Source organism: Microcaecilia unicolor, chromosome 8 (genome assembly GCF_901765095.1).
Source record: "Microcaecilia unicolor chromosome 8, aMicUni1.1, whole genome shotgun sequence".
In the NCBI taxonomy this organism is placed as follows: domain Eukaryota; kingdom Metazoa; phylum Chordata; class Amphibia; order Gymnophiona; family Siphonopidae; genus Microcaecilia; species Microcaecilia unicolor.
Window position 1 is genome coordinate 173,930,524 of NC_044038.1, and position 16,159 is coordinate 173,946,682.

At 44.6% G+C, this 16,159-nt stretch overlaps 1 protein-coding gene across 3 annotated transcripts in view; it reads right to left on the bottom strand.

Moving 5' to 3' along the window:
- Positions 1 to 8,267: 8,267 nt before the first annotated feature.
- Positions 8,268 to 16,159, bottom strand: part of AFF4 (AF4/FMR2 family member 4) — a 182,391-nt gene continuing 174,499 nt past the window's right edge. For all 3 annotated transcript variants that reach the window (XM_030212599.1, XM_030212598.1, XM_030212601.1), the window contains one exon: positions 8,268 to 12,514. In XM_030212599.1, the coding sequence (XP_030068459.1) occupies positions 12,399 to 12,514 (116 nt within the window). In that variant the 3' untranslated portion in view covers positions 8,268 to 12,398. The remainder of the gene's footprint in view (positions 12,515 to 16,159) is intronic.

The following is a 16,159-nucleotide window of genomic DNA, read 5'->3' on the forward strand; positions in this document are numbered from 1 at the left end:
GGGACAGGGCTGGGATTTAGAGAGTGTGGTAGTACAAGGTGAGGGGATTTGAGTGTGTGCATGTGTGGTGACATGAGATGGGAGGAGATGCCATAAACACACACAACCTTAAAATTTATCCGTCTCGGACCTGTTCTCATTTAATAAAAAGTGTTATTCCACCCCATAAATAAACTTGTATAGGCAAATCTTGCCTCAGTGGTACTTAATTGTCCAATATTTACTTTATGGCAATTTATATGGCACCAAACTCATGGGCTTCTATTTATGAGGAGTGGGCTAGAGGTTAGGGTGGTGGACTTTGGTCCTGGGGAAGTGAGTTTGATTCCCACTTCAGGCACAGGCAGCTCCTTGTGACTCTGGCCAAGTCACTTAACCCTCCATTGCCCCATGTAAGCCGCATTGAGCCTGCCATGAGTGGGAAGTGCAGGGTACAAATGTAACAAAAAAAAAATCTTTATGTATTTAAAGCACTTATCTTAAAGGTATTCAGACTGGGGCCTCAAAGCTATCCGACATGCATGTTTCGCTTGCTAGGCTGTGTCAAGGACATCCCGCTTATGCCGTTCTAGCGCCAGCTCGACTGAATTTAATTTCAGGATTACCCCTGTCAAATTAAATTCAGTCGAGCGGCGCTAGAACGGCATGGGGGGGGGGGGGGGGGGGGGAGTCCCTGACACAGCCTAGCAAGCAAAACATGCATGTCGGACAGCTTTGAGCCCCCAGTCTGAATACCTTTAAGATAAGTGCTTTAAATACATTAAGATGATAAACCTCCTCCATAAACTGCACACAGCTAGCTGGTGCTTGCTCCCAAGCCAGGTGAAATAGACCTTGCAGACCTACTCTGATTTACCTATTCCATGTCAGCACCCTTTTTTTTTCTCTCCAGCCATCTTGGCAACAAGTGAAAGAAGAGGGGGAAGATCTGAATCTCTTAAGAGCCCCTGCCAAGTACAGATCCAATAGAGAGCTAGAGGAAAGTGAGAAACAGTCTGGGAAGAGGTTGTGCTGTTAACTTACTACCTCATTATTGTTCACCAGGGATCGAGGAATAGTGTACTAGCAGTAGCTGCTGCTGTAGGACCCAACAAGGGTAAAGTCATGAGGTAGGCAGCACTGGATTTGGCACCCTTTGGTGTGGAAACTGAATCCCTGGCTTACTCTGGCCCCACTGCTCAAAACAGCAATGTAAAAATACCACCAGAACAATGCCTTAATGCCAATGAAATGCAAACACCCGCAATGTAAAAATACCACCAGAACAATGCCCTAATGGCCAATGCAAACAACTAATAGCATTGAGCATTAGGGAGTTTGGCATATGCACAGAAGAGGTCTATGGTAATCTCAACTCTTGTGTGCAGATGCCTGGTGAAGTATGCATTGGTGTCTTGTTTGCTGCAGCCTAAATGTGAACAGTTTTATTATCATTATTATTTTTTAGCTTAGATGTTTATATGTGGACACAGGAAAAGAGACACCAGTGTAGTTTCACTTTTGGCATCATTAGCATGGACACTTTAGATCTGTTTCCTGCATCTAAATTTAAACGTGTGCTTTTACTTGGACCAGCACCTAAGGACTTGCAGGGTCTTCCACATACTTCCAAAAGCAATCAAAAACCTGCAGATTGTGTAGAGAGAATCATGAGAAATCCTCTCTCCCCAACACATTAACAGCTGCTCCTACCTGGCCTTTTTTTTTTTGGTAGCAGTAAGGCACTTGTTTCCAAGGAGCAAAGCAAATCACCCTTGAAGGACTGGTCACAGCATGCCATGGATTTAGTCTATGCGCCATCAGGCATCTAGGCCTACAAACCTTCCCAGGAACAACTTACTCATAGTTACTGCACTAGCTGCTGGAGTCAGAAAAATACAAAGGAGCTGGATGCACCACCAGACCCTCACGGAGTGGTCAGCTCTGAGCATTTTTGTATCTGCTGGTATGCAGACATAACCTATTCCTCTGGTATAGACAAAAACATAATAGTCATAGTGGGTTAGACCAAGGTCCTTCCAACAATGGATAATCCAGGTCACAAGTACCAGGCACAAGGGAAAATTAGGTTCTTAACTTGATAATTTTCTTTCCTTTAGTCACAGCAGATGAATTCATTAACTGATGGGTTGTATCCACCTACCAGCAGGTGGAGACAGAGAACACTGAAAGCACATGGTGTTCCTGGACACCCAACTCCCTCTGCCTTCAGTATATGAAATTTCCAAAGCAGAGTGAATAAGAAAGGCAAAATAACAAACTATCCTCACAGAGAACAAATGCCCCTGAACCGGAGCAATAACCAAAGGAGGGACGTTATCAATCTCCTGCAATAAAAACAGCATGTAGTAACTGATAGCTTGTCTTCAAATACTCCTGATGAGGCACAATGTATGCAACATTTGTACAAAAACTAGAGTCAGACAGTCGGTGCATGTGAATCTGAAGTAGTACTCGCCCTATCAAGGGCCATGGAGAGAACACATACAGGAGGCCCGAGAGCCACGGTTGAGCCAGGGCATCCAACCCCACCGAGCGAGGATCTCTCCCTTCTGCTGAAAAAGCAAGGGACTTTGGTGTTTATGCTTGACGCCATGAGGTCCAAGCCTGAAATCCCCCATTTGGCACAAATTTGAAGAAAAACTTCTGCCAGTTCCCATTCTGCCGGGTCGATTTGATGTCTGCTGAGGAAATCGGCCAGTACGTTGCTCTGACTGGCTGTGTGAACCGCAGACAGCAGCTCTAGGTGGCGCTTGGCCCAGTCGCATATCTGAGATGCCGCCACAGCCAGGGCACTGCACAGAGTGCCACCCTGATTGATGTGGGCCACTGATGTCGTGTTGTCCGACAGAACTCGGACAGGAAGACCCTTCAGCATCCTGTGGAAGGCCAGAAGAGCCTGGAATATTGCTCTCAGTTCCAAGCAATTGATGGACCATCCCGCTTCCGCAGAACACCACAGACCCTGAGCAAAGCGTCCCCAGCAATGAGCTCCCCAGCCCGAAAGGCTGGCCTCCGTTATCACCAGACAACAAAAAGGAAGAGCCAGTGACAAGTCTGAAGAACTGTAACAACTCTGGCTGTGGCAAGTCGGCTTTCGTCTGCCGAATCCGCTCTGATGAGCCAGTCACCACTACCATCACCTTGGAAAAAGTCCGAGGGGCAGTTGCCAGGCCGAAAGGCAAAGCGCAAAACTGGAAATGTTGGCTCAATACTGCAAACCAGAGAAACCGCTGATGCAGCGGCCAGATGGGAATATGCAAATACGCTTCCTTGAGGTCCAGAGACATGAGAAACTCTCCTGGCTGTACCGCCACAATGACGGAGCGCAGGGTTTCCCATACGGAACAGTTGCACTCCTAAGGCCTCGTTGACTCTACGTAAGTTGAGAATAGGTTTGAACGGCCTTTTCGAGGCACCACAAAATAGATGGAATAGCGACCGCAGCCGCGTTTGGCGGGAGGAACGGGAACCACCGCTCCGAGCTTCAGCAACACCTGCAAGGTCTCGTTTACCGCCGCCCGCTTGACGGCAGTGCCGCATCGAGACTCCAAAAAATGCGTCTCCCACCGGGGCAGCGAATTCTTGTCTGTAACCTTCTCTGATCAGGTCCAGAACCCACTGATGCGAAGTAATCTCGGTCCACTCCTCGAGAAAGAGAGAGACAACCCCCTACTGCGGGAACTGATGAGTGGACCAGTGCCCCATCATTGTGGAGGACGCCCCTGAACTCCTGGACGTTGCCCGGATGCCGCCGTGCGTTTGTCCGAATGAAAGGAGTTCCTCTGCTGGAAGCGGGTAACATTGACCAAACCCTGCAGAGCGCCCCGGGCGATATCTGCGAGCGTTGCGAAAATGTGGCCTGGACGAGGAGGGAAAATGACTTTTGGAAGAAGGCCTCGGCCTATCCTTAGGCAACCATTGGAACTTAGAGTCCCCTAGGTCCTTAACAAACTTCTCCAAATCCTCCCCAAATAGAAGGCCCCGAAAGGGTAACCTCACCAGCTTTTGTTTAGAGGCTATGTCAGCTGCCCAATGCCGGAGCCAAAGAAGGCGGCGGACAGCAACCGCCACAGACATCTGCTGAGCCGAAGCTCTGACCAGATCATAAAGGGCAACAGCCAAAAAAAGACAGGGCAGACTCCATATGCAGGCCAACCTCAGCAAGGGAACCCGCTCCATCGGTGGGCTGCTCAACTGCTTGCTGTGACCAGGAAAGGCAGGCCGGGGTTGCATAGGAAATGGAAACAGCCGCCCGTAAGGACAGGCCTGAGATTTCAAAGGACTGCTTCAGCGCGGATTCCAGCCGCCAGTCCTCCATATCTTTCAACGCGACCCCTCCCTCCACCAGGATAGTCTTTTTAGTTACAGCTGTGACTAACGCATCCACTTTAGGCACCCCAAAGAAGGCCAACTGACTTTCACTCAGAGGATAAAGGTGACACATAGCCCTGACCACCTTCAAGGGACCATCAGGGTCAGACCATTGAGCTGAAATAAGCTCTTGGATGGAAGCATGCACGGGAAAAGCCCGAGAAGGCTTCTTAGTACTAGCCATCCAAGGATTAATAGAAGAGGCAGCGCCCTCGTCAGGATCTTCAATACAAAGGGCCTGTAAGGCATCAGAAATGAGAGCTGGCAGCTCGTTGTGGTGTAAAATCCTTACCGCTTTAGGGTCATCCAACTCTTGTGGCAAGCAGCCACCCTCATCTGGATCACCAGTCAGTGAGGGCGTGCCAGACCCCTAAGACTCCCCGAAACTAGACCACGGGGGAGAACAGGGTGAAGAGTCCCTCTCAGATGGGGTATTCACTTGTCTACACTTAGCGTCAGCCAAAAGCTCGGGGGAAGAAATAAGGTCTCCAGCAAATGCTGGGCTATCAAGCACTGGAGGCAACCCAGTCCGAAAGGAATTGTCAGGCACCTCAGGCAGTGCTCTTTTTAAAAGCCTTATGCATCAGCAGCACACATTGGGGGAAGCGGAGGCAATAGCTCCTCTAGAAACCTCAAAACGAGGTGTCCCCCTGCACTCAGACCCCTCTGCAACCGCAAGGGTCGAGTCACGTGGCACCTCCATGATGGCACCCGCTGCCAACTCCATCGGGCAGGAAGAATCACCGCCCGCCATGCTCATCAAGGCAGCATGTGCTGCAAAGCCCTGCTACTGATCTGCATTTCCCACAGTGGAAGCAGCGCTTAACTCCTTCAGCAGCCATCAAATACAGAAAACAAAAAGGCGCCTTCATGCCAAACCTTACCCCGCACAGAGCGCTGTCAGCAGGAACCTCCCCGGAGGAGCTGGGCACCACTCTCACCTCAGGAGAACAAGTCAAATGAGCTTTGGTCAAGCTGCACCGAACCAGGAGCTCTGGAGAAAGCCTCTTTTTTTTTTTTTTAAACTGTGAGGAAAGTTAGAGGCAGGCAGCCACAGAGGAACTTCGGGAGGAGGGGGAATGGGGGTAAGGCAAGGACAGGGAAAACCAAGTATGCCTTTAAAGTGGGCACCACCAGCCACAACACCCCCCGCTCTACTGGCAAAGCACAGGAGCCACCCCAGGCAGAAATCCAGGAGCTGAGAAAGCGACGTCCACACCTGCTGGGAGATAGAGATATACTGAAGGCAGAGGAGGCTGGGCGTCCAGGAACACCATGTGCTTTCAGTGTTCTCTATCTGCACCTGCTGGTAGGCGGATACAACCCATCAGTTAATGGATTCATCTGCTGTTGATGACAAGGAAATCCAATTAGTAGCAAAAGTCCATGCTACCAATTTATGTTGGGCCAATTGCTGTTTAGCCTAAAAGAATGATTCTAAAGAAAAGTGGATTAGTAGATGTTACTGGTGAAGGTTGTACAACACAGCCTGTGTTCTTGATGTATATTTAATGACATTTTCCTTGTAGATTTGTAATAAATCCTATGCAACTGGAAATGGGAGGGGGCCACTTCCAACTGGGCTAGAAGAAACCCAAAAGAGCAGCAGTTATAGCACAGCGCTTATAAAATTTAATAATACAGAAACTATGATTTATTCAACTTAGGTCTTAGCTCCTCCAGTTACAGTTTTGCATTATACAAAGCATTGTAATGACAGTAGTTAAAAAGATATTTTACAAATTCAAATGAGACCCTTTTCTCCAAATATTTTAATTGCCATAAATTTGTTTAAAAATACACATTAGACACATTTCAGACACTAACTTTCTATTCTTGATACCACAAAATACATAGAATATGCTATACAGATGTGGAAAACTCTAGTTAGTATATAATACTTCTCACCATTAATAGCTTTTATTACATGAAATGCACATACTGACGCAGAAATCCAGAACGTGAGCCTAAAGTACCCTTCTGAAATTTTAAATGTATTGCAACAAATACAATCACAGTTTTGAAAGTTTTGGTTGAAAATGTCAGAAGCCTATATATTTGGAATAGAAGTAAACGCAAACCAAGGACTCACAATGCATAAAAGAAAACCACACATTTTGTCATTCACCTACAGTACCTTTGTAAAGGGTCATAAACAAAAAACAGTCAGTACATGGGCACAGCTCTCCCACCTTTCAAAGAATCCTTTCAAATATGATAACATGACTTTAATAAATATACATCTGCATTATCTTTCATAAATAACATTTCTTAAAAGCTTTTAAAAGAGGTGAGTAGATAAAAATGGGAATATAATAGCAAATAAAGGAGTTTAAAATGTAAAAATAATGGGAGTATAGTGCACCCAGGAAAATGTCAGGCGTATGGCAGTCATCTAACTATGAGCTGCAGATTCCGTTCTATTCCCAATTCTTTTGCATTCACACGTGTAAAGTCTACAAAAATGGGTACAGTACAAATTAACATTGAGCAAATTAACATACAGAAAGACACAGAACATTGGTTACACAATGTAGAATTCAGGTATGCAGCATGAGTTAAAAAAGTTTTTTAAAGGACTAGAATAAATTTAAGTAGTCAGGTTCGCAATGACATCAGAGACCTGGGTATTTTAGTAAATTTGGGTTGGTGATCCACTGTACTGCAAAAGTAAATGTGCATTCTTGAAAGACTCCCTTAACCCTTGGGGTAGGGTAGCCCACACTTATCCGACACCTTTCAGCAATTTTGATTATTCACAGCAGCATGATATGCATAATGGGCAGACTGGCCTACTTACTCTTTCTACAGACATGGTCAAAACGCATGGCTCTGCTCTATCCACTTGAATAGACGTTATCTTCTACAAACTTACAGTTATACCAATGCAAATGAAAGCAGCTGGCCAAAACCAAAGCAGTAGGAAAAGACGGGTCATTTTCAAATGTGGGTTTGTACTAGTTAAGCTTTACACCCCTGCCACCATGCTTAACCTTCTGACACTTTTCCTTAGAGGCAGGATATGGAATGTGTGTGTGTGTGTGTGTGTGTGTGTGTGTGTATATATATATATATATATATTTATACACACACATACACACATTCCATATCCTGCCTCTAAGGAAAAGAGGGGTCATTTTCAAATCTGGGTTTGTACTAGTTAAGCTTTACACCCCTGCCACCATGCTTAACCTTCATATATATATGTTCTCTTCCTAGAGTGCACGCAAGACGTAGGACTGTCCCAAGCTGGAAACACACCCCTTGGAACTCCTATCCCACCCACTGCATTGCAGCCAAGCAGGGAAGGCAATGGACAGGATACCACAATTTTGGAGCCCCTGCCTCCCTTGCATCCTGTGCAGCTGCACTGCCAGCACATAGCTTGCCAAGGCCCTGGACTTAGATCCTAGAAAATGGCTCTTAAGTAGGTGACATGCACAAAGCTCACCATAACTGAAGTCTTGGTACCTCTTAGGTTACCCTTGGTCAGATATTAATTAACATACATTGGGCCAGGCATTCTTAACTGTGTAATACAGACATGGTCATTAAAATAGCAGTACAAACTGTTTTCAGTTCAGTTTGAGTTCAAGGGAGGGGGAAAAAAATGAGTGCTATCCTGTTCCAATAAAATCACAAACTGGGTTTTCACTACTAATCTGCACATTCTTGGGTGCTTTATTTTAATTATATTCAGAAATTAGAAAATTGTGTAAAAAAAATTAATTAGAAAATATTTTCTTTCTACTTTGGAGGAAATACAAAAATAATTCCTGGGAATTTACAGACAGAAATCAACACTGATTTTGCTTATCTATAGCTCTCTGATCATCCTCCAGTTCACACCCCTTTCTTGTATCTATGGTTACACAGTAATTTCCTTAAAAATAAAGGAAATGGGTTGTAGTGGTTTATATACTGCTTCTATTAAAGTGACCAGCTTCATTAAGGAAATGACACTAATTCTATATCCATGGGCTTCTCTTTCTAGCAGGGTCAAAATAGTCAGATAATTTTCCTTCTATAATACTGTTCCATTACTACTAGAGCAATACTGGGCTCCACAGAATGCCAAAGCTTTTTCTGCCACTAGGCAACTAAGTCAAAACTGTAAAACTCTCAAGCCTGATTTAAAAGTGCAGACATGTGAATGCACTACTTTCTGTGCTCTGTCAATGCAGCGTTGAGCAATACAATATAGATCATTTTATCCTAACAAAAGGCGGTCTTGGCTATGCCAAACTGTAAGACAGTCGGTCATCTGTCCAGGACTTCACTCTGCTAAATCATACTTGTTATAAGCTGTATAGCTCTGTACACTGGGGATACACACTTCTTTAAAATCACACAGCAATCAAACCTTTATTGAAAGGAATACATTGCACTTCTGTACATGAAATACAGTCCACCAAGAAAATGGTGGCTCAGCCCACACACATTTAATAAATAATGTATGCTCTGGTCAGTTGCACTGTAAGTTTAGAAGAGAGGAGGAAAAGAAATACTCAGTGCTAACAATTAGCATACTTTGGACAGATACATTTTTTTTTAACATACACTACAGATTGAACACTGCTGTATGAAACAGAAGAGGAAGTAAGTGTGCTGACATATGGCCAACAGTTCCAAAAGGAAATTAAAACTCCCAAGTTTGTTTTCTTCTTGTGCAAAATCCTCCAGCAAAGCTATGGCATTGAATGATATCCTTGGAATATACACCAAGCCAATCAAGACCCCCGTTTTCACATGATAGACAAAACTAATCCACCAACTCACAGGTGCACAGAATTCATCAGAGAGAAACATGGCAGCTTTTTGCCAGCAAATACAAGTATCCTAAGACATGGCAAAACAACTGGATTATTTCACTTCATTTTACATTTAGAACTTGGTTGTGGAGACGTTAACTGCATAAATCCTTATATTAATACAGAATAAAAAATGGCACAGTTCAGGACAACTTGACAGCAAGACCCCTTAGACATGCCATTGGCAGGAGGCTTAGATCAATACCAAGATGTTTAGGAAATCAAACATTTTTTGAATGCATGTTATTCCAGTTTCAATCTGTAAAATAAAGCAACTCATTCCAATGAACACAGAAATTCAGACAAAGTATTCCAAGTCCCAAATGAGATGGGATTTTGCCACAAAAAATATGACAATTTTCTTTGACATGGGCCAATTTGGAATCTTGACAATTTGAGAGATTATATATATTACCTAGGGTGACAATCTGCAATTCAGCACTACTGCAATGCACAAAAGTATAAAATTATGATCTCTGTACCTCAATCATCAGTCATGCAAATGCAAAACACAATGAAGGGCACAGGAACAGTCTGCTGCAGTTTCTGAGAGCTTCCATTCTGCAGCTCCAACATGAAACAAGCCACATAAATGGAGGAATCAGATAAAAAATAGGCCTATTATAAATGTAAAAGGTATTACTGGTAGTTTGTATGTGATGTACAGACATTAAAAGAATAAAAGCAAACAATTCTAAAGACACAGCAGCCGTGCCAGCCTAGGTAGAATTCAAGTCCTTCCTAGGAATCTGTTACAAAGAGGGCACTTCCTCTACATATACACACATCAGTGCAATTTGATTTTGGAAATGCAAGTTACGCATTGGGGGGGGGGGGGGGGGGGGAGAGAAGAAGGGAGCCAGGAAGGTGCTGACAATTTGAGACACTTTACAAATAGCACTGTAATAGGTTCAGAGATGTCTTTTTCGAGAGGAAAGATTCCCCTTGTATTAAAATGCCAAAATGTACACCCCATTTGTGCAGGTTTAGAAAAGGAACAGAATTCTACCAGACTTCTTGAAAAAGAGCAAGTAGTACAGCTGGTCCTATGGTAAAACTTCATCTGTAAACAGTTCAGGAAAATGTTAAGTGTAAGGTAATCGCATAAGGCACACCAGACATGATAGTGGCACTAAGCAATACTGAGAGTCACACAAACATTTATCTTACACTCACACAAGCACCTTGCATGGAAAGGTACTTTGGTTTCATTCTGCAAGCAGTACTTCTGTTCTCTGGAACACCATGCGAGATACACTGAGAAAGGCGATTATTCGACTCCCAATCCTGGACTTTCCCCTTTATCAGCAGGGGACCATCTTACTAGTGAAATAGGGCAATAAAGTCTGAAATATTTAGTGTATCACATCACTCTGTAGTGGTCAGTACTGCAGTATCCCAGGGTTAGTGGCAGCAGAACATGATACAGTAGGTAACCTGTAGCTTTTCAACAATGATATGGCTGCCAGCATCTAAACCATTTTACTTTTGTTCCACCCAAGGGGTTGGTCCTGACATGTTTCAAATGATTACTTACAAGAAAAACCTACTCTAACCCAATTAGGGAAGTTGAATTAAAAAAAGGGTAAAAGATTGTCTGTCTCTGAAACCTGTTCCCAATGCAACATTTATCTACAGATCAGATAACAGGATGGGACATTCCCAGTTGGCCTAGAAATGGTAAATGAGGCACACTGGCATTACATATCCACAGCCTCAAATAGGCCAGTGTTGGGAATTATTTCATTTAAAAAAAAAATATTAATCAAAACAGATTATAGGAAAATATTTTCTGTTTATAAAACCGTCTTCCTTGTCAGCTTCATGGAAACTATATTGAACCTCTGTACTTTACCCCATTTGGATGTTATTACATATTCAATTCCTAGTCCTGGGCAACGTGGATGTTCTGCATGAAGTCTGCTTAATACTTCTCTGGAAGTTTAAAACTTGTTGTCATTACAAGCAGCCTGGTACATTGCTCGTCTACAAATTCCAGCAAGAACCTGAGAGAGACTAGAGAGAGGCTTCTCATGCAGGGCGCATGCTTCTTGCAGACTCCTGGTTTTGGGATATCCCACATCTACTACTACAGCAGCACTGGGATTATTGTCCACAGTCTCTATAATTACTTCCTATCTTTACTGTGTTAAATTGTATTTTGAGGGGTTACTCCTGTCCTATAGTAAAACAAAAAGGTTCTATACAGTGAGGGACACTCCCATAGCTCACTGTTAAAAACTGCATCCTTAGAGCAAATGAGAACACAGTTAAGTAAGGCTGGCACAGAGAAATCACTTTGTGTTTGTTGAGGAGTACATTCCCATCTTTAAAGCTGGCAGGTAAATTTTTAATCTGCCACTGGGCATATAACATCTATTTCAAAGTTTCATACCCTGTTTAACCCATAATTACATTGCATTAAATGCAAGCTACTTAACAGTTTAGTATAGATTGCTATAGTGTTAAAACCATGTTGCTCTGATGTATTTTGAAAATAACCACCCCAAGTTTGATATAACTAAAATATTTTTTCCATATATATATTTTTATATCTTAATTATATTTAAAATGATTTCTTTTTAATATGTAGAAGAATATCTCTGGAACTTTTCTGTTTAACCTTTAGAACAGATTTTGCAATAATAAAACTGTTGTTATTTTAGACCTTAGTCATATGTAATAGGCATAAAAAGTCCCTATATTTTTAAAAATTTATCAAGACTTTTCTTCTACAATAAGACATTACTAAAGTAAGAAAGTTTACAAGTATAAAACAATAAAAGTAGCTACATGCCAGCTTCTTCCTGAAGTTGGGTGAGTTGTAAATGGACACTTCAATGTCTTAAAACAGCACAAGCCTAGTTTTGAAAACATTCAAATAAATAGAATTTACCATGATTAATTGTGCAGTATGAATGGAATTCCATTTCCATCATAGATTGGTGATGCCAATTTATGTTCATGATGTGGATGTTAAAATATTTAAATAAAGCTTAAAACTTGGAGTAAGGAAGAGGTCTGTTAGCAAGATGGCTTGGGCGGAAGCCAGCAGATGAGTCAAACTGCACAAAAGCATTCCTTGTTCTTAGTGTTGACTAAGCCGTGGATTATGGCAGTCTTCCTTTTCCACAGGGCACAGTGTTGTGGAGGAAATTAGACGCAGCAAGACGAGCAGGTTCTGGGGTCCATCTGTTCAGGTCCTTAAAAGATTTAGGCATCATGTCGCAACCAGTGTAGCCCCTGGCGGGTGTAGCGTACCAGATCTGCCATGGTGCTCATGTTGAAGATTAGGGGATTCATGACTTTATCCAATTCAGCAAAGAATTCTAAATTTAGAAAAAAAATAAGCAGGAAGATTTAGAACAGAGGTATCGAACCTCAGTCCTTGAGGGTCACAGTCTAGTCTGGTTGGAATTGCCCCAATGAATATACATGAGATCTATTTCCATGCACTGCCTCCATTGTATGCAAATAGATCTCATACATAATCACTGGGGAAATTGTGAAAATCTGACCTGGCGAGGACCGAGGTTGTACACCCTTGATTTAGAAGTACAGCCTGGGCCCCCTCTCTCAGGATTAACATTCAACTTTCATGCAAACTGCCAAAGCTCTGCAATTCTGAAACCTTGTAGATATCCGTTTAGAACAGAAACAACTGAACACAACCATAACATAAGATGGTCACAAAAATGTCCAGATGTAAGTTAAAAAAAAAATTTAAGATATATCGACAGACTAATTGGATTAATTTTCTTCTCCTGCATTTACTGATGGCCTTTGACTGCTTGAGAGCTCTAAAAGACCTCATTTCAACATACAAGCAAGCATAGGAGACCCAGCAGGACTCAGAATCCCTGCAGAATGGAGATGGCCCACAATACAATATGGAACTAAAATGAGAGAGAAAACCATTAAAAAAAAAAGAAAAAGTATGATTGCATTTAGAGCCTTACATAGAAACATAGTAAATGACTGACCAATCTGTCCAGTAAGGTAGCTAGAATTGTACCCAACACTCTGTGAATATTACATCTCCCTTTGTCCTTGTCTGGGGTGTTAATTGCTAGTAATTCACTGCTCACATTAAAAGTGGGGCAAATTTTGGCACTCTGGGAGCAGAAGCAAAGTCTATGGGCCCTTTTTCCTGCAGACTTCGCACCAGTCAAGAAATTTTGTTTGAAAACTGTCCAGGACAAAGTACCTGCAGATATTTGTATGCACTTATTCTGTGGGTAGTTTTTCCGTGACCACCATCACACACAGTTTTGAAAATGTTAAATTATGGATATTAGACCTTTCCACAAACTAACCCCACCCAGAGTCAGTCCTCTTTTCTCATAGGGAAAAGTACCAACCTATCCTGTTATCCAGGAAAAGAGTGGGTAATTTAAAAGTTTCTTTGCCCCTCTGTTGTACAGTAAAATCTCTACTTATGTAAATGTCTTTGTTCACATAACGTAAAATTATGTATCATACCTGATAATTTTCTTTCCATTAATCATAGCTGATCAATCCATAGACTGGTGGGTTGTGTCCATCTACCAGCAGGTGGAGATAGAGAGCAATCCTTTTGCCTCCCTGTATGTGGTCATGTGCTGCTGGAAACTCCTCAGTATGTCGATATCAAAGCTCCATCCGCAGGACTCAGCACTTAGAGAATTACACCCACAAAGGGACACTCTGCCCAGCTCACCACCGCCGAAACGGGGGAGGGGAATCAACCCAGCTCATCCCCACACAAGTGGGGGAGGAGAATCCGTCCAGCTCATCCCCGCGGAGCGGGGGAGGGACACCACACCCGCCGATGCGGGGGGATCTGGCTTATCCTGCAACCGCGGGAGGAGCTGACTGACCCTAACACCGCCGAAGCGGGAGGGGTACAAAGCTGCCCTACAGCCGCACGAAGCGGGAGGGAGTGCCGGCAGAATTTAGGTCTCAATCCAGCCCCGTAAAACGGAGGGAGAGGAATGCAGCAGCTCACTGTAACACAAAATCGTCTCAACTCCTGAAGAATCCAATTGAAAAAACTTGAACACGAAGTCCTCCTGAACAGGAACTGAAGACTAAACTTGAACCTGAAATGCAACCAGAATATAAACAGTACAGATATCTGGGAGGGGCTATGGATTGATCAGCTATGATTAATGGAAAGAAAATTATCAGGTATGATATATAATTTTACCTTCCATATCATCATGCTGATCAATTCATAGACTGGTGGGATGTACCGAAGCAGTACTCACCCAGGGTGGGACATAGAAATCCCTGACCGCAACACTGAAGCTCCAAACCGGGCCTCCGCCCGAGCAGCCACAGTCAAGCGGTAATGACTGGAGAAGGTATGAGGCGATGCCCAAGTTCCCGCCTTACAAATCTCTTCCGAGGAGACGGACCCGGCCTCTGCCATCGAGGCCGCCTGTGCTCTAGTGGAGTGAGCCTTCAGCCGGATAGGCGGCACCTTCCCCGCGGCCACATAAGCCGCTGCAATGGCTTCCTTGACCCATCGTGCTACTGTAGGCTTGGCAGCCTGCAGACCCTTACGAGGACCTGCGAACAGCACAAACAGATGATCCAACTTCCGGAAATCATTGGTCACTTCCAAGTATCTGATGATGACTCGTCTCACATCTAGCTATTTGAGAGCAGAGTACTCCTCTGGGTAGTCCTCCCTACGAGAGGACGGTAGACAGAGCTGCTGATTCACATGGAAGCGAGAAAATCTTGGGCAGGAAGGAAGGCACTGTGCGAATAGACACTCCTGCCTCAGTGAACTGCAGAAAGGGCTCTTGACATGATAGCGCCTGGAGCTCGGAAACTCTTCTGGCTGAAGTGATAGCCACCAAAAAGACTGCTTTCAACGTCAGGTCTTTCAGAGATGTCCTCGACAAGGGTTCAAAAGGCGGCTTCTGCAAGGCTCTTAGCACCAGATTGAGATTCCACGCAGGTACCACTGAGTGCAGGGGATGGCGCAGGTGATTAACTCCCTTGAGAAAGCGCACCACATCTGGCTACGAAGTCAGGGAAGCACCCTTCAGGCGACCCCTGAAGCAAGCCAGAGCCGCTACCTGGACTTTAAGGGAACTGAGCGACAGGCCTTTCTCCAGACCTTCTTGCAGGAACGCCAACACTGAAGAAATTGGAGCAGTGAAGGGAGAAAGAGAGCCTGCCTCACACCACGATGCAAAGGTACGCCAAACCCTGGCGTAAACAGTAGAAGTAGAGCGCTTCCTCGCTCTCAGCATAGTGGCGATGACCTTGTCTGAGAAGCCCTTCTTCCTCAGACACTGCCGCTCAATAGCCAGGTCGTAAGACCAAAGGGGGAGTGATCCTCCATCACCACGGGACCCTGATGCAACAGGCCCCGCTCCGCTGGCAGCCGCCGAGGTCCGTCCACTGAGAGCCTGATGAAGTCCGCATACCAGGGATGTCTGGGCCAATCCGGAATCACCAGGATTATCCGGCCCGGATGCTTTGCCACCTGGCCTAGCACCCTGCCCAACATGGGCCAAGGCGGGAACACATAGAGAAGCTCCTGTGTCGGCCACTGTTGGAGAAGAGCATCTACTCCCAGAGATCGAGGGTCCCGTCCTCTGCTGAAAAAGCACGGCACTTGGCAAATGACACCATCAGATCTAGGCTCGGCTGGCCCCAGCGCTTCGTGATGTCCAAGAATACCTGAGCAGTATTCATGACTCCCGCAATGTGGGCTGCCGACAGCTGTTCCAGGTTTGCTTCCGCCCACAGGCAGAGCTTCATGGCCTCCTTGGCTAGAGGGGCGCTCCTGGTACCTCCCTGGCGATTGACATAGGCCACAGCCGTGGCATTGTCCGACAGGACCCGTACTGGCTTCAGCGCCAGGACCGGGAGAAACTCCAAAGGCGCCAACTGAATGGCTCTGAGTTCCGGGAGGTTGATAGACCACTTTGCCTCTGCAGGGGACCAGAGCCCCTGCGCTGTCCTTCCCAAGC